General features: G+C 38.1%; 2 protein-coding genes across 3 annotated transcripts in view; one reads left to right on the forward strand and one right to left on the reverse strand.

The window, feature by feature from the left end:
- The first annotated feature begins 267 nt into the window (after positions 1-267).
- Positions 268-22418, forward strand: upp2 (uridine phosphorylase 2). Of its 2 annotated transcripts, XM_073047357.1 has the most exons (8): positions 268-400; positions 498-589; positions 753-870; positions 4791-4949; positions 8133-8247; positions 18174-18383; positions 20037-20183; positions 21946-22418. In XM_073047357.1, exons 2-8 carry the CDS (start codon positions 528-530, stop codon positions 22086-22088), a joined length of 954 nt encoding a protein of 317 aa, XP_072903458.1. In that variant the 5' UTR covers positions 268-400; positions 498-527; the 3' UTR covers positions 22089-22418. The 2 variants fall into 2 exon arrangements, with proteins under 2 accessions (XP_072903458.1, XP_072903459.1); XM_073047358.1 differs by lacking the exons at positions 268-400; positions 498-589; positions 753-870 and adding an exon at positions 2420-2683.
- A 954-nt stretch (positions 22419-23372) lies between these two features.
- Positions 23373-25305, reverse strand: part of LOC140728520 (coiled-coil domain-containing protein 148-like) — a 103526-nt gene continuing 101593 nt past the window's right edge. The window contains exon 16 of the mRNA XM_073047359.1: positions 23373-24539. The gene's annotated coding sequence lies outside the window, so the exon portion shown is untranslated. The remainder of the gene's footprint in view (positions 24540-25305) is intronic.

Here is a 25305-nt window from a genome sequence, read left to right on the forward strand (position 1 = left end):
TGTCACAGACAGTATGGTAGTTCAAAAATTGAACTTTAAGGTTTGGGAATGCAGCCATTGTCAACAATATCACACTATCCCTTGAAATGAGGTTTTTATTTTGAATTTCATGATATTGACTAACCACTGTGAACCAGGTCAAATATATTTACGGGTAAACAAACAGAAGTGACCAACATTGAGAGGAAAAAAAACAAAACTATCTGCTTACCAAACCAAAGTTCAATGCACTCAGAATGGAATGGTTAATATCACTTTATTAATGAGGGAGTGCAGATGGGTAATTGAACCCATGAAATAAAGAAGAGTATCCAGGTTCCAAACTCCAGAAGGACTTAAAACCATTTAAATTATACTTGAACAATTGTTTCATGTTCCTCTCTGCTACGTGGCTGTTACTGTAAGTTATTTCATTTATAACCAATTGCACTTTTCTTTTTAGAAATAATGTACTTTAACCCTTTGCTTTTATAAACTTTGATATTAAATTTCTGCAGATTATATAATTCTTGGAGTACATATTCAGCATGGCTCCAATTTTAACTCATAATTCTGAAGTGACTGCAAGTGAAAGGAGTGACAATAAAGAGTAAGTATTTTCTGTTTTCTGAATAAACTGGTAAAAATATCCAAAGTCATGAAGTGGTGAAAATCTGAACTATAAAGCTGTTTATTCTGACAAATGCAAAGTAACGTAATATGTAACACGGGAATTGAACATTATGAGCTAGATGTTTTTTCAATTATTTTAGAAATAGGATTGTGCAAGTGAAGAATCCTCATCTGGCATCAATGCCTGAAGATTATCTTTATCATTTTGATCTGGGAACACAAACACACAATCTACAAGCAATGTTTGGAGATGTAAAGGTAGGAAGTTTTTTGGAGAGCAAAGAATAAAGCTAAATGCAAACAAAAGCCTGCATTTCTTTCACGACGATCTTTTAAGGAATGAAAAAATGAATAATGATTAAAGAAATTCAGAGATTAAATTTAGTGGACAAAGTAATGTGAAAGAAATAAATATTGCATATAATAAATGTGAACCCCCCCCCCCCCCTCACCTTACAACTCCTCCCTCGGAGTGCCAGACACCCTGAGCCAATAGGCTGGTCCTGGACTTATTTCCACTTGGCATGATTAACTTATTATTATTTAATTATTTATTGTTTTATATTGCCATATTTCTTCACTATTCTTGGTTGGTGCGGCTGTAATGAAACCCAATTTCTCTCGGGATCAATAAAGTATGTCTGTCTGTCTGTCTGATATCGAGATTGCTAAAAAACTCTAATTCTGCATTGAGTTCATTACCCCTGCATGCCAACATTTCTTGCCTTATTCCATGCAGATTTTGCAGCCTTTGAAATAGAAATGGAAAGGCATAGATATAAATGTAAACCATCTGCCCACTGCCTCGTTATAAGTAAATTTATTTTAAAATTTTAATGGCCTATGTAGATCAAATCACAGAAAGCACAAAATTTACTTTTATGTAATAGTTCATTCATCTTCCTTTATGGTTGCTTAATTCAAATCACCAGTTAATTGCACAGAATTTTGTCCAATGCTATTATTTATGTTACTTGATTCAAATTATTAAATGATCATTTTTAGTTGAGTGCTCAAATGACAACTCTAAAGCACGTCCAGTCTGCTCCTCAAGTTCTACGATTGACATGGTATATCCATTTCTGTTTCCCTCCAGTCCTCTAAATTACCCAGTGCCTATTCCTAACTAACATTATGAAAATTTTCTGTCAGGACGACCTCTGCTTGTTCACAGGGCTGTAAGTGTGATTCAGAGGATGAATATAAATGTGTTTATATCAAGAAATGTACCACAGGAGGGTACTGCAGTGTCAGCTCAAGCCTAATTTCTGAATTAGACTTGAGCTTACACTAAAGACAAAATAGAGCAGTTCTAAAGGAGGGACATGGGTATTACAAACCATCAAAAGTGGCAGAGGAAGTTGAGAGAGTAGTTTGCAGAATATTTCAGATCCTAGCATTCATAAATAAAGACGGTTATTACAATTGGGGAAGTTATATTGAACTTTTACATAATACTAGTTCGGTCTTGACTTGTTCATTGCATTCAATCCTTCCATGACATAATACTTCTAAAGACTTTGAGAGGAAAGCATTATGATTATAAGTATAGTAAACAAATATTTTGCATCTGTCTTTACTCAGAAGATGTTGTTACGTACCCGTGACACGTGACAGTGGTACCCTTGTCACGTGACTGGGGTTGAAGTTATACTGGACTTGAGGTAATGGTCTTGTGATGGTGGAGTGACGTCATTTTCCCGCCAGTAGAGGTCATGTGACAGGTTTTTTTTACAGGGTATAAAAGGAAGACCCACCCTGTCAGGTGGGGCAGTTTGTGGCGGGATTTGCCAAGCTGACTTCATGTCCCTGCGTGATTTAATGTGATGACGCAGTTTAGTTGAAAAATGAAGTTTTATATATTGCCTAAAGTTTAAAAGGTCATTGCCAGCAGTTTCTTTACTGTGGAGAGTGAAAATAAAAGTTTGGAAGATAAAAATCGAGGAGAATCGATTTTCGACGGTGGATTGGTTTCGACCTTATTTGATCCTCATTCGGAAGGATTTCGTTGACTGTTCTCGTGTTAATCTCCACTGGGATAGCGGGAGATTGAGAATAGTGTGGAAAGAAGGTCAGTGCCTTTAAGCTGTTATATTTCATAAAATTCTTTGTGGAAAAGTTCGACGCCGGGGGAATCGAAGGACAACGACGTGGAAGAGAATTTAAATTGCTTTAAAAAGTCTCTCCTTTTAAAAGGACTGTGAGCTTTTGAACTTTCGGCATACCGCTTTAAAGAACTGTTTTTTTTCAATACCGCTTTAAGAACTGTTTGAATTGCAACGCTATTAAGAACTGTGAATCTGCCGCACAGCAGCTGAGTTCCAGTTAAGCTAATGTTTGTTTACTTTTGGGGGGTTTGTTTTCAGTGTTTAATAAACGTGTTATTTGTTATAAAAACCCTTGCCTAACTCATATATATTTATTGTTGCCTGAATACGTAACAATGTAGATTAAGGAAACCAGGGCCATGATGAATGTATGGAAAATAGAATTTCACAGCACTAATGATAAAGCACTGGAAAATCAAGGAGATCCAGACATATCCTAACAACCCTCCACAATTTTCAAGCTGGTATTTCATGGTTCTAAGAAAGGAGTTTATGTGTGGATGTGTTAATGATCATTTTCCAAAAATCTCTAGATTCTGGACCAGTCCTGATATTTTCAAAAACAGCAAATGTATTGGGACCAATTCTTTTCACATTATATCAGTGATTTGGATGACGGAATTGATGGCTTTGTGGCCAAGTTTGCAGATGATACAGAGATAGGTGGAGAGGCAGTTAGTCTTGAGAAAGAGAGAGTCTGCAGAAAGACTTGGACAGATTGGGAGAATGTGCAAAGAAGTGACATATGGAATATAGTGTAGGGAAGTGTATGGCAATGCACTTTGATAGAAGGAATAAAGGCACAGACTATTTTCGAAACAGGGAGAAAATTCAAAAATCAGAGGTGCAAAGGGACCTGGGATTCCTAGTACAGGAGTCCAAAAGGTTAACTTGCAGGTCTATTTATTTATTTATTTATTAATTTAGTTGGGTTGGTTGCAAGGAAGGGAACTGCATTGTTAGCATTCATTTTAAGAGGACTAGAATGTAAGAGCAAGGATGTGATGCTGACACTTTATAAGGCATTGGTCAGACCACACTTGGAGTACTGTGAGCAGTTTTGGGCCCCTTGTCTAAGGTGCTGGCTTCGGAGACGGTCCAGAGGAGGTTCACAAGAATGATTCCGGCAATGAAATAGTTGACCTATGAAGAGCATTTGTTGGCTCTGGGTTTGTACTCGCTGGAGTTTAGAAGACTGAGGGAGGATCTCATTGAAACCTATCGCATATTGGAAGGGCTAGACAGAGTAACTGTGGAAAAGATATTTCCTATAGTGGGTGAGTCTAGGACCAGAGGGCACAGCCTCAGAATAGAGGGACTTCCGTGTAGAATAGAGATGAGAAGAATTTTTTTTCACCAGAGTTTGGTGAATCTGTGGAATTCATTGCTATGAGTTCTGTGGAGGACAAGTCATTGGGTATATTTAAAGTAGAGATTGATCAGTACTTGGTTAGCCAGGGTGTCAAAGGTTATGGGGAGAAGGCAGGAGAGTGAAGTTGAGAGGGAAATTAAATCAGCAATGATGGAATGGCAGAGCAGACTTGATGGGCTGAATGGCCTAACTCTGCTCCTATGTCTTATGGTATTATGTAACATGGCTATTTCATAAATAAGGAAAAGAAATGACAAGAAACTCTGGACCTGCCAGCCTAACATCTTTTGTTGACAAAATGTTGGAATCCATCAAAAAGCACATGTTAACAGTATACTTAAATTGGTGAGGTAAGGTCAATAGAGTTCTAAGAAGGGGGTGGTGTGTGTTTTTGAAGGTGTAATTCAACAGGCTACAAAAAAGGAAACCATCAGTATGACGTACCTACATTTCAAACAGACATTTGAAAAGACACCACACAAATGTTAAATAAAAAGGGTACAAGGGTCTGAAGCTAACATATTAGCATGGAGAGAACACAAAACCCATTTGCTTTTGTGTCAGCAGACTGCTGGTGAGGAGGCACGGGTGTACGCTTAAAAAAATGAACTTTTTGAGGAAGTTATATGTACTGTTAAAGCATGACATTATTTAAATTATGACACTTAAAGTCTAAAATGTAACCTTGTATCTTTCAGTTTGCTTGTGTTGGTGGCAGTGCAAATCGAATGAGAACTTTTGCACAGTTTATGCACATGGAACTTGGATTAAATGGCAATGGGAGTAACATTCTGGATATTTGCGCAGGAACAGACAGATATAGTATGTACAAGGCTGGTCCTGTATTGGCCGTAAGTGTAAGTATATAGTATATTACGGACAGATTGTGCTGGTGAATTTTCTTGCTGTTTCTAGCATTCTGTGGTTGTAAAATGCAAACAATTCCCTTCAATAAAGAAATACTTCCTGCCAAAATTCTATGTTCAAGCAGCTCCTTCCATATTTGCTCTTGGTTTCTGCCATTTTCCAAGAAACATCAAATTACCACTTACCCCATTGAAGGGTCATCGACTTGAAACATTAGCCTGCTTCTCTTTCCACAGATGCTGTACAACCTGCTGATTATTTCAGAAGGATTTGAATTGACTTTACTTTTTACATCCCTCACATACATGAGGGGTAAAAATTTTCACGTTACATCTCCATCTGAATGTGCAATGTGCAAATTAGTAGTTTGGAATAAATAGTATAGCAAATAGAATTTGTAATTATACAGTAAGATATACACCCAAACAGACAATATAGCTTAGAAATACAATTGTGTCAGTGTGAGTTAATCATTCTGATGGCCTGGTGGAAGAAGCTGTTAAGTTTAATTGTTATTCAACTATACAATGTATACAGCTAAACAAAACAGTGTTCCTCCGGGCCAAGGTAAAAAAACACAGTACATGCAGTCATTCACAGCACAAAGCACATATAGTCACAAACATAATATTAGCCCAAGTCCCTGAGTGGCCTGAAGATTGATCCAACATTTTTTGCCTTTATTTCAGATTTCTAGTAATTGAAGTTTTTTTAAAAAATTTGAATCTCTGGCCTTACACGAATAGATTAAAGTAGGAGCCGGTGATAAAGAATGAAAGGCATTTTCTGCAGATAATTCAGCTATTTATATTGATTTCAGCTGATGGTGTCACAGAGTTATGAATAAATAATGATGTAGCTTGTGCGATCAATTTTCAGGCAAAAATTGTATTTGAAAGAAGATATCCAGAATTCATTTCTTCCCCAAATTAAATTATTTTTCAGCAATGCTCTATGGCTTAAAATTAAATAGTAAATCAGGCTGAATTTTTTGAAGCAGAAAATTGATTAGTTTGCAACACAGAAACTTTTCTGAATCAGAATCAGGTTAAATATCACCTGCCTATGGAATTAAATTTGTTAGCTTTGTGTCAGCAGTACGTTGCAATAAATAATAGAGAAAAACAACTGTGAATTACAGTAAGTAAAATATACATATATAATAGTTAAATTAAAAAAGTAGACATCGGAACTAACCACACTGAAAGGAATCTTTTGCTCAAACTATGGTGGTGTTATCCCTGTGGTAATGTCAGAGCCCCTAATTTAACAGGGCTGAAGGGTGCAGTAGAACTTAGGGCCACAACTCCTGCAGATCATGGTCTTAGAACCTGTGAGTCCTGGGTTTGGGAACATCTGAAAAGAGAGCTCAGTGTTTTGGATCATTAGCATTGAGAATCCAGAAACAGGGACCATGTGTCCTTCGAATTGGGAAGAGTGGAATATGAGGAACTGTCAAAAACCTGGTAGAAAAATGCCTTTTGCATAAGGTTGGAAAATAAATGTAGTGTAGTTGTTGTAGAATTTCCAATACAAGTTAAACATTTTCTTCACAGCAGAGTTTAAAGTATATTTTGTTTCAAGTTGATTTCTGATTTAACTTTTAGTATACAGTGGAGTTTTAAAACATGTTTCACCATAGATCGTTGTTGTTTTTGTTCTCAAGAGTAAGTTTTAAAATCATGAATAAATCAAATTTGGAAGTTCATTAATGAAATAAAATGTGATTAAAATTATGATTTATGATTTTCCTTTAGCCAAGGTATCAAAACTATAATTGAATATTTTTTGCTCTTTGCTTGTTGTTTAACCATTTTCTTTGAACATTAGAACTTCGGGCTTTTGCTGGTGCAAAACAAACTTAAAAAGCATACTAAATAACTAGATTCGGTCATCACCATCTCATGGTGACCAAACATTTAAATTGTATAGTGTCAAAATGAATGTCCACAGGGCCAGCTCTGCTGTTAAATACTGACACAATTATTTGCAAAAATTGCAACATGAATTGTGATTTTGTACTTAAGAATTATGATTTAATATGATATAAAAAATACCCACACACAGATGTTACATGACTGGCTGATTATTTCCACCATTTCTGATCAAGTTTTTAGATTTGTCGTAGGCAGCCCTTGTATCTAATGAACACAGGAACAATTACCACTCTACGGCTCACAACGGAATATCATCTTAGGTGATTCTTTATCAGGCATCCAGCCAACATGAATAGCTGAACTCAATCATCTCTTTACCATCATTGCTATAATGCAAGCACAATTGCCCTCGGGAGACCAGCACCTGTATCATTTGCCTCTGAACAGTTTTGTGACCTTTCTGAGGCAACCTAGGTGGAAGTGAATTTATTTTTAGATGTGTGTCTCTACAATATTTTGTATAGTTCTGTATTTGTGAAATACTGTACATTCAGCAAAACAATAGGCTAAGATAAAACTGTATGTATTCAACAAGTCAAGGTCACCGTGTGTGCAGAACCATGGATACTTTATGGAGCTTAGTGAACAAATCACCCATCTCAAGACAAATTTAGGAACAGACTTTCATGCAAACAGCAAAATTCACTACCTCATACAGTATTAGAACTAATGAGTGAGGCTACAGGTCGTGGTTGTAAATTACACAGAATGGCTCTTTATAATGGGGGAAGATCACTTTTGAAATTAAACTTCCAGTGGGGTGCTATATCAAGTGTAGAAGCACATACCTACTGATAACACCTTATCAAAGCTGCAGCCTGTTATGAAGTGTCTTACAAGACTCTTATCTCACATGCAGCTTTCCAAGACAAAAATGTTTTTTGATCATGCAATGGAAAAACGCTTTTAAAAAATCCATGGCTCTTTTTTTTGTCACATTAGGCACAGCCACTCCTCTAATCCTTAAAATAAACTTTTCATCTGATATAATGTCTTTGTGCTTTCGCCATTAACACTACTAATAGATGTAATCTGCTACTGGCCACTAATCCTCTCTAATAAATTAATATTGTGTCTCTCTTGTATCATCAAGGTGTGTTATTAACAGTTTAACTACGGTCAACCGTTGGATAAGGTTTTCCAGACCAGATTGGTACAAAATAATGCCATTTTTAAATTAATAATGAGGTCAGTGATACCCAAAGTAATGTAAATTGGATTTTGTTTTTCTCATAGCATGGAATGGGTGTGCCATCGATATCTATCATGCTTCATGAACTCATTAAGTTACTTCACCATGCCAAGTGTTGTGATGTCACTTTCATACGTCTGGGAACATCAGGTGGTATAGGTAAGTCAAGAAAATCTGAAGCTCTCTGTCTCTTCCTTTCCAATTAAATTCCAAAAAGGAATGTAAGGAGCTCATATGTGTCCAGCAGGACCTCAGCCAACCAAATAAACAATAAGCACGCTCTAGATAGATGTGTGTGTTACCAAAGTGATCAATGTCAAAATCTAGTCAATGTAATATTGACTAGAATATGAAAGCAAGGGTGAAATGGTGAGGCCTTACTTGGAGTATCGTGAGCAGTTTTGCGCCCCTTATTTAAGACAGGATGTGCTGACGTTGGAGAGGGTTCAGAGGAGATTCACAAAAATGATTGCAAGATTAAAAGGCTTATCATTTGAGGAGCATCTGACAGCTCTGAGCCTGTACCCATAGGAATTCAGAAGAATGAAAGGGGATCTTATTGAAATCTATTGAATGTTGAAAGGCCTCAATAATGTGGCGAGGATGTTTCCTATGGTGGGGGAGTCTAGGAACAGAGAAAACAGCCTCAGAATAGAGGGATGTCCATTTAGAATGGAGATGAGGAAGAATTTCCTCAGCAAGAGATTGATGAATCTGTGGTATTTGTTGTCACAGGTGGCTGCGGAGGCCAGATCATTGGGTATATTTAAGGCAGAGGTTGATAGATTCTTGATTAGTCAAGGCATGAAAAGTTAGATAGAGAAGACGGGAGATTGGGGCCGACAGTGAAGAAGGATCATCCATGATGAAATAGCAGAGAAGACTTGGTGGGCCAAATGGCCTAATTCTGCTCCTATATTTCATGGTCCATGATCTAAATAGACCTCTGTGCTTTTTTTTTGTTCATTTGTCTTCTTTCTTAATATTTAATCTGATGTCATATCATCTGTAGAAATTAGTTTGGTTTCCATTTATAAAACCATAGAACCATAGAACATTACAGCACAGTACAGGCCCTTCAGCCCTCCATGTTGTGCCGACCCATATAATCCTTAAAAAATGTATTAAACTCACACTACCCCATAATCCTCGATTTTTCTTTCATCCATGTGCCTGTCCGAGAGGCTCTTAAATACCCCTAATGTGTTTGCCTCCACCACCATCCTTGGCAAGTCATTCCAGGCACTCACAACCCTCTGTGTAAAAAAAACTTACCCCTGTTGTCTCCTCTAAACTTCCCTCCCTTAATTTTGTACATATGCCCTCTGGTGTTTGCTGTTGGTTCCCTGGGAAACAGGTACTGACTATCCACCCTATCTATGCCTCTCATAATCTTGTAGACCTCTACCAAGTCCCCTCTCATTCTTCTATGCTCCAAAGAGAAAAGTCCCAGCTCTGCTAACCTTGCTTCATATGACTTGTTCTCCAAGCCAGGCAACATCCTGGTAAATCTCCTCTGCTCCCTCTCCACAGATTCCACATCCTTCCTATAATGAGGTGACCAGAATTGAACACAATACTCTAAGTGCGGTCTCACCAGAGATTTGTAGAGTTCCAACATGACCTCTCTACTCTTGAGCTCAACCCCCCTGTTAATGAAGCCTAGCATCCCTTCTTAACTACCCTATCAACTTTCACAGCGACCTTGAGGGATGTATGGATTTGAACCCCAAGGTCCCTTTGTTCATCCACACTCTTAAGTAACTGATCATTAATCCTGTACTCAGTCTTCTGTACTCATCTTATATTTGAAGATATCCAGCTTTACCTCCACACCATCATAGAAAATGATAGCTTATATCTTTTGCTATCATTACAACCTCTGTAGCCTCATCACTGTCTTTTATTTCTTAGCTACTATATAAAGTTAAACCAGCCAATTTACATCATTGATAATCTTAATACTTTCAAGGAACTTTATGCCCACATGCTCACCATTTTCCACAAGTAATGGCTTCTAATCTATCTCACAAACAGTACTTTCTCATTCATGAGAATGAAAGGGTTAACTAAGAGGACCATGTGATAGCTCTGGGTCAGTACTCACTGGAGTTTAGAAGAATGAGGGGGGAATCTCATTGTAATCTATCAAATATTGAAAGGCCTAGACAGAGTGGAAATGAAAAGGCTATTTTATATAGTGGGAGAGTCCAGGATCATCAGGCTCCTATTCAGAATAGAAACACATCCCTTTAGAAAAGAGAGAATGGGAATTTCTTTCAACAGAGGGTGGTGAATCTATGGACCTCATTGCCACAAATGACTGTGGAGGCTAAATCACTGAGAATATATAAGGTGGAGGCTGATAGGTCCTTGATAAGTAAGGTATCAAAGGTTACAGAGAGAAGGCAGGAGAATGGGGTTGAGAGGGATAATAAATCAGCCACGATGGAATGGTGGAGCAGACACAAAAGGCCAAAAGGCCTAATTCTTCTCTTGTACCTGTGGTGAACTACATATACCTATCTGGACACGCCCCCCCCCCCCCCCCCCCGTTGACTGCTCCTGTGGCTCCTCCCTCAGACCCCGGTATAAAGGCGATTGGAGGCACTGCTCCTCCCTCAGTCTCCAGGATGCTGTGTGGTGGTCTCTTGCTGCTGACCGTGCTTTCTTCCAGCTAATAAAAGCCTATCTCGACTCATGTCTCCAAGAGTTATTGATGGTGCATTAGTACTATGTGGTCTTCATAAAATCTCAGCCATTTGCTGCTGGAACCTCATCCATGGGCATTTTTTAATACTTGTTCCAAGGCTCTCGTCTTCCATAAACGTCAGCTCATCTCAACAATACATGATACGAAACTAAATGTCCCAGTGAAATGTAGGTATCAACACTTCTACATACACAGAAAAGCCATCACTGCACTCTAAAGTGAAGAGGAATACATTAATTGTTGAAGAGGCAAAAAGCATAATCAAATATAAAATAGCATACAATCATTTTTTTAATTTCAAGGGCAAGTACTGACAATCAACTCATAGGAATGTCCAGTTGTCTTGAAAATAGTTCACTGCATTTCAGTCCTCTGGGCAAGAAAGCAGGCTTATTTTGAGTTTTTGGTATGTATTTTTTACTTTTAAAAGTTGTAACAAAAGATATTAAAACACTTTATAAAATTATCTATAGTAGTTACCGATTAGATGAAACACAAAAGATTAGCATGTAGTTAGAAATAGTAATTTTGGAAGGCTAATGAAATGTCTATTTTGAATTATAAATGCCAGGAAACTTTAATATAACTTTGCAGAACTTAGTTGAAACAGCATGTGGAGTACTGTATGAAACAAACATGTTGGAAAAGTTGAAAAGATTCAAAGGATATTCAACTAGGTAAAACGATGCTGTGATAAATGTGGAACTGGGTAGAACAACACTAGACAAAAACACTTCTATTGTAAAAGGTGTAGACACACATGAGATTTACTCCAAAGCATGAACACAAAGTGTTGGAAACACTCAGCCTCTCAGGCAGCATCAAGAGAAAGTAAAACATTCAAAATTTCAGTTGAAACCCTTTTGTCAGAATGAAGATTTTTCCACTTGGACAGACTGAGATGAAAAAGCCAATAGTTACTATGCTTTCAAAATTTTCTCATACTGCCAGCTATGTAAAAAAAAAATTCCTCCAAAATGTATGAATTTAACAGGATATAGGAAGAGACTGTTAAGTCTTTTGATCAAAGTAGAACAGGGTTGTGAGAGTTCAATAAAGATATATGTATTGTTCAGTAATGCCAGAAGAAATACTGAGAAACAGAATTATCTTTTAAATTTTAGACTCATGTCTGAGAAAAATTGCTTTGAGAAACTAACCTGACATTTGGGAAAACAGATGTGATTTATTATGCAGCAGAAATCAGGGAAGCATAAAGTCACCTGTGAGATAACAGGAAGCAATGTGAATGCAGTATACATATCTAAGCCAGTATCTAGGGATGACAGAGAAAGTTTTAAACTAAACCTAAAGAAACTTCAAGGCCATGAGTTTCTGGCAGGAAAGGAAAAAGCCACAATAGCTTCCTGCATTTCTTAAAATACGTAACAAAGGATGTAAGAGCCAGGATTTTAAAAAATGGCCGAGGACTTTGCACCAACCTTCACAAAATTTGCTATATCTATTGGCAAACCAAGAATCCAGTAAGTATGAGCAACTGAAAAAAATTATTAAAAATTGATGAGACTGAAAGCTGATAAATCCCATGGACCTGATGATCTATATCCCAGAGTTTTGTAAGAGGTAGCTTTAAAGACAGGTCCTTACTACTCACCATGGGTTTATGCAGAAGCAAAACTTCATTCTAATAACAATAAAATTATATCACTAACTCAGATGCTGGTCACAGTGAGTAGGTCAATGCCAAATATATAAATTGTCTTTGGAACATGGAACAAAGTCTTGGGGCACCTATGGACTGACTCTAAAGGAGCCTTTCATTCTGATGAAGCCATTGAGAAGAGGGGCACATTGTCCTGGCCAAACTATAGAGGGGGATATTATTACAGATTCTGGGATCTGAGAATGAGAATAATGCTGAGATTTGAGAGGTCATCTACAAATATACAGAGGTCATCTGCTCAGCTAGGTAGAGATGACAGACAGAGTAGTGCAAAGCTCCTCTTGTGGGAAGTTGGAAAACAGGGAGAGCTCCAGTGTCCTTGACAATACAACTGCAAGAAGTGCATCCAGCTGCAGTTTCTAACAAACCATGTTAAGGAGTTGGAGCTCAAAATGGATAAACTCCGGATCATTCGGGAGGCTAAGGGGGTGATAGATGGGACATAGAGAGAGATAGTTACACCCAAGGCAGGACACAGGAAACTCGGTGACAACCCGGAAGGGGAAAGGGATTAAGGAGCCATGGTGGAGTACCCATATGACCATCCCCCTCAACAAATGGTATATAACTTTGGATACTGTCGGGGGGATGACCTAAAAGAGGAAAGTGGCAGTGATGGTACTCTGTGGCAGTAGTCTCTGGTACTGAGACTACTTCTGTGACTCAGAGTGGAAGGGGGAAGAAGAGACACACTATGGAAATTCGTTAGTTAGGGGAATGGACAGGAAGTTCAGTGAGCAAGAACAAGATTCCAGATGGTATGTTGCCTCCTGGGTGCCAGAATCTGGGACATTTCAGATTGAGTCCTCAGCATTCTTAAGTGGGAGAGGGAACAGCTAGAAGACCTGTCCATATAGGTACCAATGACTTGGGTAGGACAAGTGACGAGGTTCTGCATAGGGAGTCCAGGGAGTTAAATGCTAAGTTAAAGGGCAGGACTTCCAGGATTGCTACCTGTGCCACCTTCTAGTGAGTCTAGAACTAAGAAGATTATACAGTTTAATATGTCGCTAAGGAGTTAGTGTAGGAGGGAGGACATAAGCTTTTTGGATCATTGAGCTCTCTTCAGAGAAGGTGGGACCTGTACAGAAGGGACGGTTTGCACCCGAACTGGAGGGGGACTAATATCCTAGCAGGAAGATTTGTTAATGCTGTATGGTGGGGTTTAATCTGGAGTTGCAGGGGAATGGGAACCAGAATGCCAGAACAGTTAGCGGAGAGATTGTGGAGACCTTAGACAAAGTTAGGAATCAGAAGATTGAGCACGGTGTGAAAAAATTGAAAAGGATGAATACAGGACTGAAGGTGTTGTTTGTATCTGCATGCGAACAGAATATGGAATAAGGTAGCTGAGTTCGCAGCACAGTTGCACATTGACAGGTATGATGTTTTAGGCATCATGGAATCATAGCTGAAAGATTATAGCTGGGAGCTTAAGGTCCAAGGATACACACTGCATCGAAAGGAGAGGCAGGAAGGCAGAGGGGGCGGTGTAGCTCTGTTGGTAAAAACTGAAATCAAATCATTAGAAAGAGGTGAAGTAGAGTCAGAAGGTGTTGAATCATCATGGATAGAGTTAAGGAACTGCAAGGGTAAAAAGACCCTAATGGAAGTTGTATACAGACCCCCAAACAATAGTAAGGATGTTGTCTACAAATTACAATGGGAGATAGAAAACACATGCCATAAGGGCAATGTTACAATAGATATAGGGGACCTTCAATGTACAGGTAGATTGGGAAAATCAGGATGGTGCTGCATTCCAGGAACGGGAATTTCTAGAATGCTTTCGAGATGGCTTTTTAGAGCAGCTCAAGGTTGAGTCCACGAGAGGATCAGCCATTCTGAAATAGGTGTTGTGCAATGAACCAGAATTGATTAGACAGCTTCAGGTAAAAGAACCCTTATAATGAAATTTACCCTGAAATTTGAGAAGGAGAAACTAAAGTCAGATTTATCAGTATTATAGTTGAGTAAAGGGAATTACAAAAGCATGAGAGAGAGAGGAGTTGGTCAGAATTGATTGGGAAAGAACACTGGCAGGGATGACAGCAGAGCAGCAATGGCTGGAATTTCTGGAAGCAATTTGGAAGTCGTAGGATATATACATCCCAAAGAGGAAGAAGTATTCTAAAGAAAAGATGACACAACCATGGCTAACAAGAGAAGTCAACACAAAAGCCATTGAGAGGGCATATAATAGAGCAACGATTAGTGGGAAGTTAGAGGATGAAATACCAACAGAAGGCAACTAAAAAAGTAATTGAGAAGTTAAAGATGAAGTATGAAAGTAAGTTAGCCAATAATATTAAAGAAGATACCAAAAGTTTCTTCAGATGCATAAAATGTAAAAGAGGGGTGAGAATGGATATTGGACTGCTGGAAAAAGATGGAAAAAGACAAGGAAATAGCGGATGAACTGAATAAGTATTTTGCATCAGTCTTCATAGTGGAAGACACTAGCAGTGTGGTGAAAGTTCCAGGTGTCAGGGGCATTAAGTGTATGAAGTTACCATAAGTAGAGAGAAGGTTCTTGGGAAACTGAAAGGTCTGAAGGTAGATAAGTAATCTGGACCAGATGGTGTACACTCCAGAGTTTGGGAAGAGGTGGCTGAAGAGATCATGGTGGCATTAGTAATCATCTTTCAAGAATCACTAGATTCTGAAATGGTCCTGGAAGACTGGATAATTGCAAATGTCACTCCACTTTCAAGATGGGAGAGAAGCAGAAGAAAGGAAACTATAGGCCAGTTAGTCTGACCTCAGTGGTTGGGAAGATGCTGGGGTTGATTACTAAGGATGAGTTCTCAGGGTACTTGGAGGCACATGATAAAATATGCCATAGTCAGCATGGTTTCCTTAAGAGAAAATCTTGCCTGACAAATCTTTGGAATTCTTTGAAGAAATAACAAGCAGGATAGACAAAGGAGAATCAGATGATGTTGTGTACTTGGATTTTCAGAAGACCTTTGACAAGGTGCTACACTAGAGGCTGCTTAACTAGCTATGAGCCCATAGTATTACAAGAAAGATTCTGGCATGGATAAAGCAGTGGCTTATTGCAAGGAAGCAAAGAATGGGAATAAAAGGAGCCTTTTATGACTGGCTGCTAGTGACTAGTGGTGTTCCACACAGTTCTGTATTAGGACCGATTCTCTTTACGTTGTATGCCAATGATTTGGATGAAGGAATTGATGGTTTTATTGCAAAATTTGCAGACTATATGAAGATAGCTAGAGGGGCAGGTAGTTTTGAGAAAGTAGAAACACTATGGAAGATTTAGATTAGGAGAATGGACGAAGAAATTGAAGATGGAATACAGTGTTGGGAAGTGTACGGTCATGCATGTTGGTAGAAGTGAAAGGGTTGACTCTTTTCTACAAAAAAACTGAGGTGAAACAGGACTTGGGAGTCCTTGTGCAGGATTCCCTAATGGTTAATTTGTAGGTTGAGTTTGTGGTGAGGTAGGTAAATGTGATGTTAGCATTCATTTCAAGAGGACTAGAATTTAAAAAGCAAGGATGTAATGTTGAGACTTTATAAAGCACAGGTGAGATCTCACTTGGAGTATTTCAGCAGGTTTTGCTCCTTATCTTAGGAAGGATGTGGTGAAACTGGAGAGGGTTCCAAGGAGGGTCACAAAGATGATTCCAGGATTGAATGGCTTTACATATGAAGAGCGTTTGATGGCTCTGGGCCTGTATTCATTAGAATTCAGAAGAATGAGGACTGCCCTCATTGAAACTTATCAAATGGTGAAAGGCCTTGATAGAGTGAATGTGGAGAGGATATTTCCTATGCTGTGAGAGTCTAAGGCCAGAAGTCTCAGCCTCAGAAAGAGGGACACCATTTTCGAATGGAGATTAGGAGGAACTTCTTTAGCCAAAAGGTGGTGAATCTGTGGAATTCTTTGCCACAGGTAGCTGTGGAAGCCAAATCTTTCTGTATATTTAAGACAGTATATGTTGATAGATACTTGATTGGTCAGGGTATGATAAGATATGAGGAGAAAGCAGGAGACAGAGGCTGAGAGAAAAATTGGATCAGCCATGATGAAATGGCAGAGCAGATTCAATGGGCCAGATTATCTAATTCTTCTCCTGTACTCTATGGTTTTATGGTCTAACTGTTAGGATACTGAGAAGTTTAGAGGAACAGAAGTGTCTTGGAATGTACATCCATAAGTCACTAAAGTGAACAGGACAAGTTACTAGCAAAAAGAAATGGATTATTTTATTAGATGTGGCACAGAATAAAAGAACAGGGAGATTTTGCACATATTTTACAAAACATCATTTAGGCCTAGGATTTGCAGCCTGGGGCTTACGGACTCCTTGCTCAATGGTATTAGTCCATGGCATAAAATGGCTATAAAAGATTGGATTTAGACCAAAGCTGGAGTACTGCAAAGAGGTCTCGTCATCATAATACAGAAAAGGTTTGATTACACATCAAAACTATCATCAGGACAGTAGATCTTTTTCTAAAAAGTTATAAGCTGGTTCTCTTGGCATAAAGGAAAGTGACATAAGATTTAATAAAGGAATATAAAATTATAAGAGGAATGAATGGCTGGAAAAAAATCTTAGTTGAGAGTACAATAACCAACGGGTATAATTTTAAATGGTTCAATAATTGGAAGACATGTTGTCACTCAATGATTAATGGGGTTCTAGAACTCATATAAAGAAAATGATCATGAATTCTGCTGCACCTGAATTAGCTACATTTCCAAATGCACCTCATACCATAGCCTACAGATGAAGAACTAGAAAATGGCTATATACGTACTCTTGAGATAGTCCTGACTCATGGGCTAAATGGCTTCCTTCTCTGCTGTAGATTTCTAGCACTCCATGATCATCTGACCAAGGCAAATATTATTGATTATATGCTGGCTGTTCAAAGGAAATTTGTGACAGAAATTCAAAATTGATATATGTAAAATATGAAAATTCAATCACCAGTTTTGTTTATTATAATTTTCAGGAAAGAAGCAAAGAAAACAGATTTTTATTTGTTTCACCTTTCACTTTATATGAGCACAAAGACAGCATAAATGGAATTCTGCAATTAGTACATACATTTGTGTACATTATTGAAAACTGTGGATAAATGCTACAACTTGGAACTATATTATTAGTCTCCATGTTTTTGAGAGGGCACAAATGCCCTTAAAATAAACTATTACATTTTTTAGACATTAAGGACAGGATAAAGTTTAATTATTCTGCTCTTATTTTGAACCATAGTTTTCAAATGTGGAAGAATTGCCAGTTATATTTTTTATATTTAGAGCGATTCAATTAATCATTGATAATGACAATCAAATATTCATAACATTTTTTAAAATACATGTTTAACTAAATAAATTCTGTATTAAAGGTAGACAGAAAATAACAGTAAGTTGACTACTGTAATATTATTTGGTTGACAGACAAAGCATGATTTGTTAAGAGATAGTTTACCTTGCAAAACATGAGAATAAGGCTAAGCTCATAGCATGGAGCTTCTGAAGATTAGAAACAGCTAACAGAAACCATCTTTTCTCTGAGATATCTTCCTATTTAGAGAGGCTTGACATAGACTGCAAATTTAAATTGTTATAATGTGACACAATGATGTCCCCTCTTGAAATATTAAATGCACTATATGACATTTTGTTGGAGAATTAATGTATTTCTGCAGGTCTGGATCCTGGAACTGTGGTTATAACAGGTACAGCAGTAGATTCATTATTACAGCCTCAGTTTGAACAAGTGGTTCTGGGAAAAGTAATTACTCGAAGCACCGAACTGGACAGGGAACTGGCACAAGAATTATTGAACTGTGGCAAAGAGATTGCCGAGTATCCTATTATCATTGGAAACACCATGTGCACACATGATTTTTATGAAGGTACGTTAAAAATATGTTGGGCTTTGGAAACCTGTAATATCAAACAAATTCTGATAACTTGGTATTTCGCCTGTACAAAAATCCCTATATGAGGGAACTTCTTCATCTGGCTTATCAGGTGATATTTCCCACACACCACCAAGACTCACCAGCCCATTTCCTGCACTCTTTTTCAACTTACTGAGTTCATTCAAAAGATCATGGCACTATTTAGAAACATCTTTTTAAAGTAAATTTATAATATCTTGGCAACAGATTTGCTTAGATTTCCAGCATCTGCCAATTTTATCTTGCTTATAATGCCTTGGACTACTTTTTTGGAAATAACAAAAATAGGCTGCAAAATCTGCCAGTCCCATTCTATTTCTGGTGGTTCCAGATTGTTGGAGCTTCACTTTGTCAGGGAACAAATTCTACCTTAAATAGAAAGGATGAATCAAGCTGGTTTCAGCTAAGACCCTCTCCACATGCTCCATGCATCTCAACACTAATCTGGACCAGATGCAGAAGGCCGACTGGGCTTAAACCCTGCATTTGGCAGGTGTTCATTTGGACAAAATGGGGTCTCAGAAGATCAAGACCCAAGAGCAACAAACAGGGCTGACTGGTAGGTTCATTGTTTTTTTTTCCCCTTTTCTTGCCCTATTTAAATAACCTCTTCATATATTGACTCTAATCTGTCTCTCCTTGGGCAGTCCCTTTCCACCTATATCCAGGACATTTTAGTCATAGAGTCATACAGCATGGAAATGGGTATTTCATCGCAATTTGTTGATGCAAACAAAGTCTAAGCAAGTACAAATTGCATGTTTGACCATACCCTTCTAAATCGTTCTTAACTATATGCCCATCAAAATGTCTTTTAAATGCTATTGTACCTGTTTTAACCACTTTCACTAGCATGCGCTCTACTATTTTGTTAATTTCTGAGTCTCCGCCCTCACCAGCTCATTTTCACTCCCTCCTTTTCTCTCTCTCTCCTTTTGATCCAATTCCAATCCTATTGTTGTGCCCTTTTGTCCACCTACTACCTGCCTACTTCAAGCACCATATCTCAACCCCAATGTGCTTCTATCTGCCTTTCAATAGGGCTTTAATAGGTACACTTAAAGTCAGAGAAATGTATACAATATATATCCTGAAATTCTTTTTCTTCGCAAACATCCTTGAAAACAGAGGACTGCCCCAAAGAATGAATGACAAAGCCCCAAAGCTCCTGCTTTTTTTCCAGGATAGGAGGACCTAAAACTAGGGTTTAAAGCAAAAGAGGAAATATCTAAAGGGAACCCAAGATATGAGCTATTAATACAGAGCGTGGTTGGTATGCAGTATATGCTGCCAGAGGATGTGGTGGAGGTAGATACAACATTTTAACCTATAAAGACCATGCAGGCAGGTACATGGGTTGGCATGATTTAGAGGGAAATGAGCCAAATGCAGGTGAATGGGACTAATGTAGGTGAATGTAGGAAGGCGCCTTTGTTGGCATGGACGAGTTAGGCTCAAATGTCTATATTTAGTATAATTTTATGACTATAACATATTCTCAATTCCATGCTCAACAGTAATATTTCATCTGATGTCCCATGTATCACTTCAAGCAAAATATTAACCATATGCACAATGATTATAATTTCCTTTTGTTTGCTGCAGGGCAAGGACGTTTGGATGGTGCTTTATGCTCATTTTCAATTGATGAGAAGGTGGAGTATTTGAAAAAGGCCTATAGAGCTGGTGTTAGAAACATTGAAATGGAGTCCACTGTCTTTGCTGCAATGTGCCACAGTTGTGATTTAAAAGGTACAAGAGTTGTAAGCGCAGGATAAGCTGGCACGTTTTTAATTGTTACTTAAGGAAGTAGAATAAACTTGACACTGTAGAAATTAGAAGAATATCATATTTAAATTTTTGTAGATCTTCATATTTGATGTTTTTACATTTTGACGTATTAAAAATCTCGTCTGCTATTGTCTACTTTTTCCTCAATCCCATGCCAATAACCAATTAAATTGAGGTATCTTATTATTCAAATTTAAGATACAAAATGATTGTTTCATCTAAAATTTCACATGTAGCTTACAGAAATAAGCTTGTCTGTATACTTTATTTTCTTGTGGCATCAATTTTTGGAAAGCGAGATTTAAGTCAAAAGAGAAATTTGATTGGAAAGACTAGAAAAAAATATGAAACTCAACCTTGGAGAAGAGGGGGAGAAAGAAACCTTAATGCATACTAACATTCAAAGCAAATTTATGCTTACTAAAAATAACAAATTAGATTGGTTTTTACACAACTGGAACATTAAATTTTACCTCAAAACCGTTATTGCTGTAACCATGAAGATAGAGTTTTAGTTGCACTCAGGTGTGCTATAGGCAGGAAGTTGATTGAATTCAGAATCAGAATCAGGTTTATTATCACCAGCATGTGCCGTGAAATTGGTTAACTTAGCAGCAACAGTTCAATGCAATACATGATAATATAGAAATGAATAAATAAATAACTCAATCAATTACAGTCAGTATATATGTATTGAATAGATTAAAAATAGTGCAAAAACAGAAATAATATAGATTAAAAAAAGTTTTTGCCCTCCACTTGTTTCCCATTGAGCAGCAGTTGTTTGATTCATCCAGAGTGTCAAGGAGCATGGCTCATTCAATACCACAGCATTACTGCGATCCCTGGTTTCATGCAAATTATATCAAAACATTATAAAATTTAAAAAATGATAAGAGCCTTCATTATTATTACCTTCCACGCTCCTTTGAAGCTGAAATAAGAAATATTCATGTGTCAAGCTGCACTAAAGTTAAAGATTTACATGTAGTTTTAAAAGACTTTTTATTGAACACTTTTTTCTACATTCAGAATATTTCTGCTGGCTAAAGTTTAGGGTTGTATTACATCAACAGTAGAATTATTCAAAAGCACATGACATTCATGCCAACCAAGTGAAAAGTGTTCGCAGATTAACCTTCATGCCACATTCCCAGTACAAATTAGTTAAACATATTCATATATTTATACACACGGTATATAACACATCGGCAGAGAAACAAACTGGAATTTTGACAAAAGACATTTTACTGTAAACACCAAAACAGCTGTGGAAATGCCAGAGGCCAGGCAGAGGGAAAGCCGCTTTCTTCTGAAGGTCACTGTGACACATAACAGATTGCGGAGCCCTTGCCTGCCAGAACATTTTTCCAAAAGATTGCTGCTAAAATCAACAGCAGTTTTTGTTCCACTTCTTAGAGTGGTGCTGAAGTCTGTTGCATCGGAGTCAGCCCCTACTCCAGAAGATATTTCTTCACAACATTCCCTGATACTTCATTGCCACTTTTACAGGATACTTCCATCACCGTCATTGTCCTGAATTACAAGCTACCTAGTGTGTACCATAGTGCTATTTACTCAAATGGCTCAAGTTCACTACAAAGTTGCAAAACTTTGGAAACAGTTGATAACTTAATCAATAAATTCCATTTCCACTTTTTAGAAATGCCATAAGGTCAACAATTTAAAAGCAAGATGCATATTACTATTCTTTTTCTTTTAGCTGCCATTGTGTGTGTGACCTTATTAAATCGGCTTGATGGTGACCAGATTACATCTCCACACGAAGTTTTACTGGAGTACCAAAAGCGTCCACAGAAAATAGTATCAATGTTCATCAAGAAACAGCTTGGGCTGTTAAAATAGAATGAAGTATGTCAGTGTAGGTGTACAGTAAATCGTAAACAAAAATAGAATTCCAGGTTTGCATGAGCCTGTCAGATAGACTGAATAGCTGGATATTAATTTCAAGAATAATGCTTACGATTTCAAATACTTAATAGAGATGTGCAAAAACAACTCTTAATTTTAATGAAATTCAGTTGTACTTATTTGCTTTATTATGGCACATTGATAGCTTTCAGTACTGTTGTATAATATAATACTATATATCCTGAAAGTTCTGATTTGACTGTCAATGTAATGCAACTGATTAGTTGATATTGATTTCTGATGCAATAAATCCCATGAAATTGGCCCCATTGTCAGATTAAATGCTTTTAGTAAAATATTTCACTTAACATTAATACTATGCTTTGCATATTGACACAAAATTCAAAATAATGTTTTACTTCAAAGATCAAAGTAAATACATGTCTCCATATTTTCTTGCAAGCATGCTCTATAAATCTATAGAATAATAACCATAACAGAATCAATGAAAAACTGCAACAACTTGGGCATTCAACCAGTGTGCAAAAGACAACAAACTGTGCAAATATAAAAAGAAAGAAATAATAATAATAATAAATAAGTAAACAATAAATATCAAGAACATGAGATGAAGACTCCTTGAGAGTGAGTCCACGGGTTGTGGAAACATTTCAATGATGGGGAAAGTGAAGTTGAGTGAAGTTATCCTCTTTAATTAAAGAGCCTAATGGTTGATGGGTAATAACTGTTCTGGACCTGGTGGTGTGAGTCCTGAGGCTCCTGTACCTTTTTCTTGATGGCAACAGTAAGCAGAGAGCATGTCTTGGGTGATGGGGGTCCTTGACAATGGACGCCGCTTTCCTGCGGCAACACCAAGTAGATGTGCTCAGTGGTAGCGAGGGCTTTCCTGTGATGGACTGGTCTGTAGACTACTTTTTGTAGGATTTTCCTTTCAGGGGCATTAGTGTTTCCGTACCAGGCCATAATGCAGCCAGTCAATATACTCTCCACCATCTATCTATTGAAGTTGTGGTCTTTCTTGATGTACAATATACAATATACATCAGTAGGATGTTTATGAAATTCCTGTCCATAAATCATATAACATTTGAAAACTAAAAAAAATTAGATTGCTCAAAACCTTTCAGATTCAATCCCATTAAAAAGGGATTCAAACAGACACAGAAGGCAAAGTGGTTATTGTATAAAAGAACTAAATTTGGTACAGAAAGATGCAATATTCAGTCATATGCATTGTCACACTGGATAAGGTCAAAAAAATGCCCCTTGCCCAAGTCTGAAGGAAATAATCATCCCTTTGTACTTATGAATAACAGGTCTTAACATATAATGGAGGTCATGTCTTCAAAACTGTTTACATTGAGGTCATTCATCTTACATACAGTAAGCAGTTATTAGAGCACATGCCAATCAAAAAGGCAATGACTTATCTGAATATGAGGCAGAAGGAAAAATTCTGCTCTTTCCATCAGTCTTAGAAGATCTATTTACTCTTCATCATTGACGTCACTTTTCTACATTGTACTGTACCTTGACTAATTCAATGTCTCACTCAAGCATTCAAGTTTATTTTATATTTAAGTTAGCAGCATCTAAAATCACAGTTATCAACAGTAAAACTGTGTGCAGGGGTGACACCATAGGTCAGAATTATGTGAATGGAGAATTAGAAGTCATTGGTAAAGCCGGGTATAGTTGCAGGGATGTTGTCTGTCACGGTCCAGTCCGTTGAGTCCTCATTTCTGTGAATTTCCTTTTCCCTGTGTTCTACCTGGCTCTTAGGGCAACTGGTTTTCATACAAACCAGCAGCATAAAAACTTCGGCTTACATCTACTTGGGGCTGGTCTGTCACCTCAGCCAGAGCAGCAATGCACATTCGGGGCCGCCGAGAATAGTGGACTCTAAGTTGCTTCGGTGCCTGGGGTTGCTTTGGGAATTCTGTCGTTTTCGTGTCCAGCTGAGTTTTGCAAACCGTTTCCCGCTACTCCGAGTCAAGATACAAATTCTGTCGTTTTCGTGGGCAGCTGAGAATTGCCGGCTGTTTGCCGCTACTCCGAGTCAAGATATGAATTGTCTGTCGTTGTTTGGTTCCGTTGTCTCGTGTCCAGCTGAGGATTGCAGGCTGTTTGCTGCTACTCCGAGTCAAGATACGAATCATCTGTCATTGTTTGGTTTTGTTGTTACAAGTTTGAGACCCGGCTCTGTGTCCAAGGTTCAAGTCCCAGCTCCGTGTCCAAGGTTCGAGTGTCGGCTCCATGTCTGAGTCCAAGTCCAAGTCCAGGCTCCATGTCTGAGTCCAAGTCCAAGTCCAGGCTCTGTGTCCGAGTTCAAGTCTAGGCTCTGTGTGTAAGCTCATCCTGTTTGTTGTCCAACGTTCACGTCTACGTAAGCAGCTAATCCTTGCTCCCCAGCTTTCCTTGCAACTACGATAAACACACTTCTGTTAATGCTACCTATGTGTCGGTGTCCTGCACTTGGGTCCGCTTCAGTCACTCACTGCAACAGTGTTGGGGTAGGGGTGGGTTTAAACATGCCACTAAGGATGATAGTGTTAGACAGCATATGCCAGTGAGAATCAATAAGGACATAGTAGATGGTTGATTGGCAAAAGTTGCAGTTTCAATGATATACTTCTATTCATCTTATAACCTGGACCATCAATTACAATTAATCCCCTGTTCCAACTCTCTCTGTTCTGATCTAGAACAAAGACAAAAGGGGATCCAAAGAGATGCAGCATTGATGAGATGGAGAGCACACAGAGGGCAAGGGAGTGAAGTGTGCAGTCCCTTGTCAGGGGTCAGTCATCACAGAGTGGGTAAATCATTCAGCAGAGTAAACTGTCTGGATCAGCCCACCCCACTAGTGACGGACAGCCAATGGGCTGATGGAACTGCTCCAGGGCTGGAGAGCAAATGCTGGTGCCACGTGTCCCAATTCTAACTTAGAGGGAGCAAAACACCTTAACTTACCCTCTCCCCAAATTTCATTTCTCATGCCTAAGCGATCAGTGCCCAGTTCACTTTCCCATTCTTACTTAACTATGATGCTGTAACAGCTGGCAGCAATTAGATCATTGTTTTCCTTTTTTAATGGTCCATCCATTACAGAAAAAATACCATTACCTCTTTGGTGTTTTCTTTATGTATGTTTCTAGAATACTGTACATTATTCAATAAAAAAAAACAA

Source organism: Hemitrygon akajei, chromosome 5 (assembly GCF_048418815.1).
Source record: "Hemitrygon akajei chromosome 5, sHemAka1.3, whole genome shotgun sequence".
Classification (NCBI taxonomy): Eukaryota; Metazoa; Chordata; class Chondrichthyes; order Myliobatiformes; family Dasyatidae; genus Hemitrygon; species Hemitrygon akajei.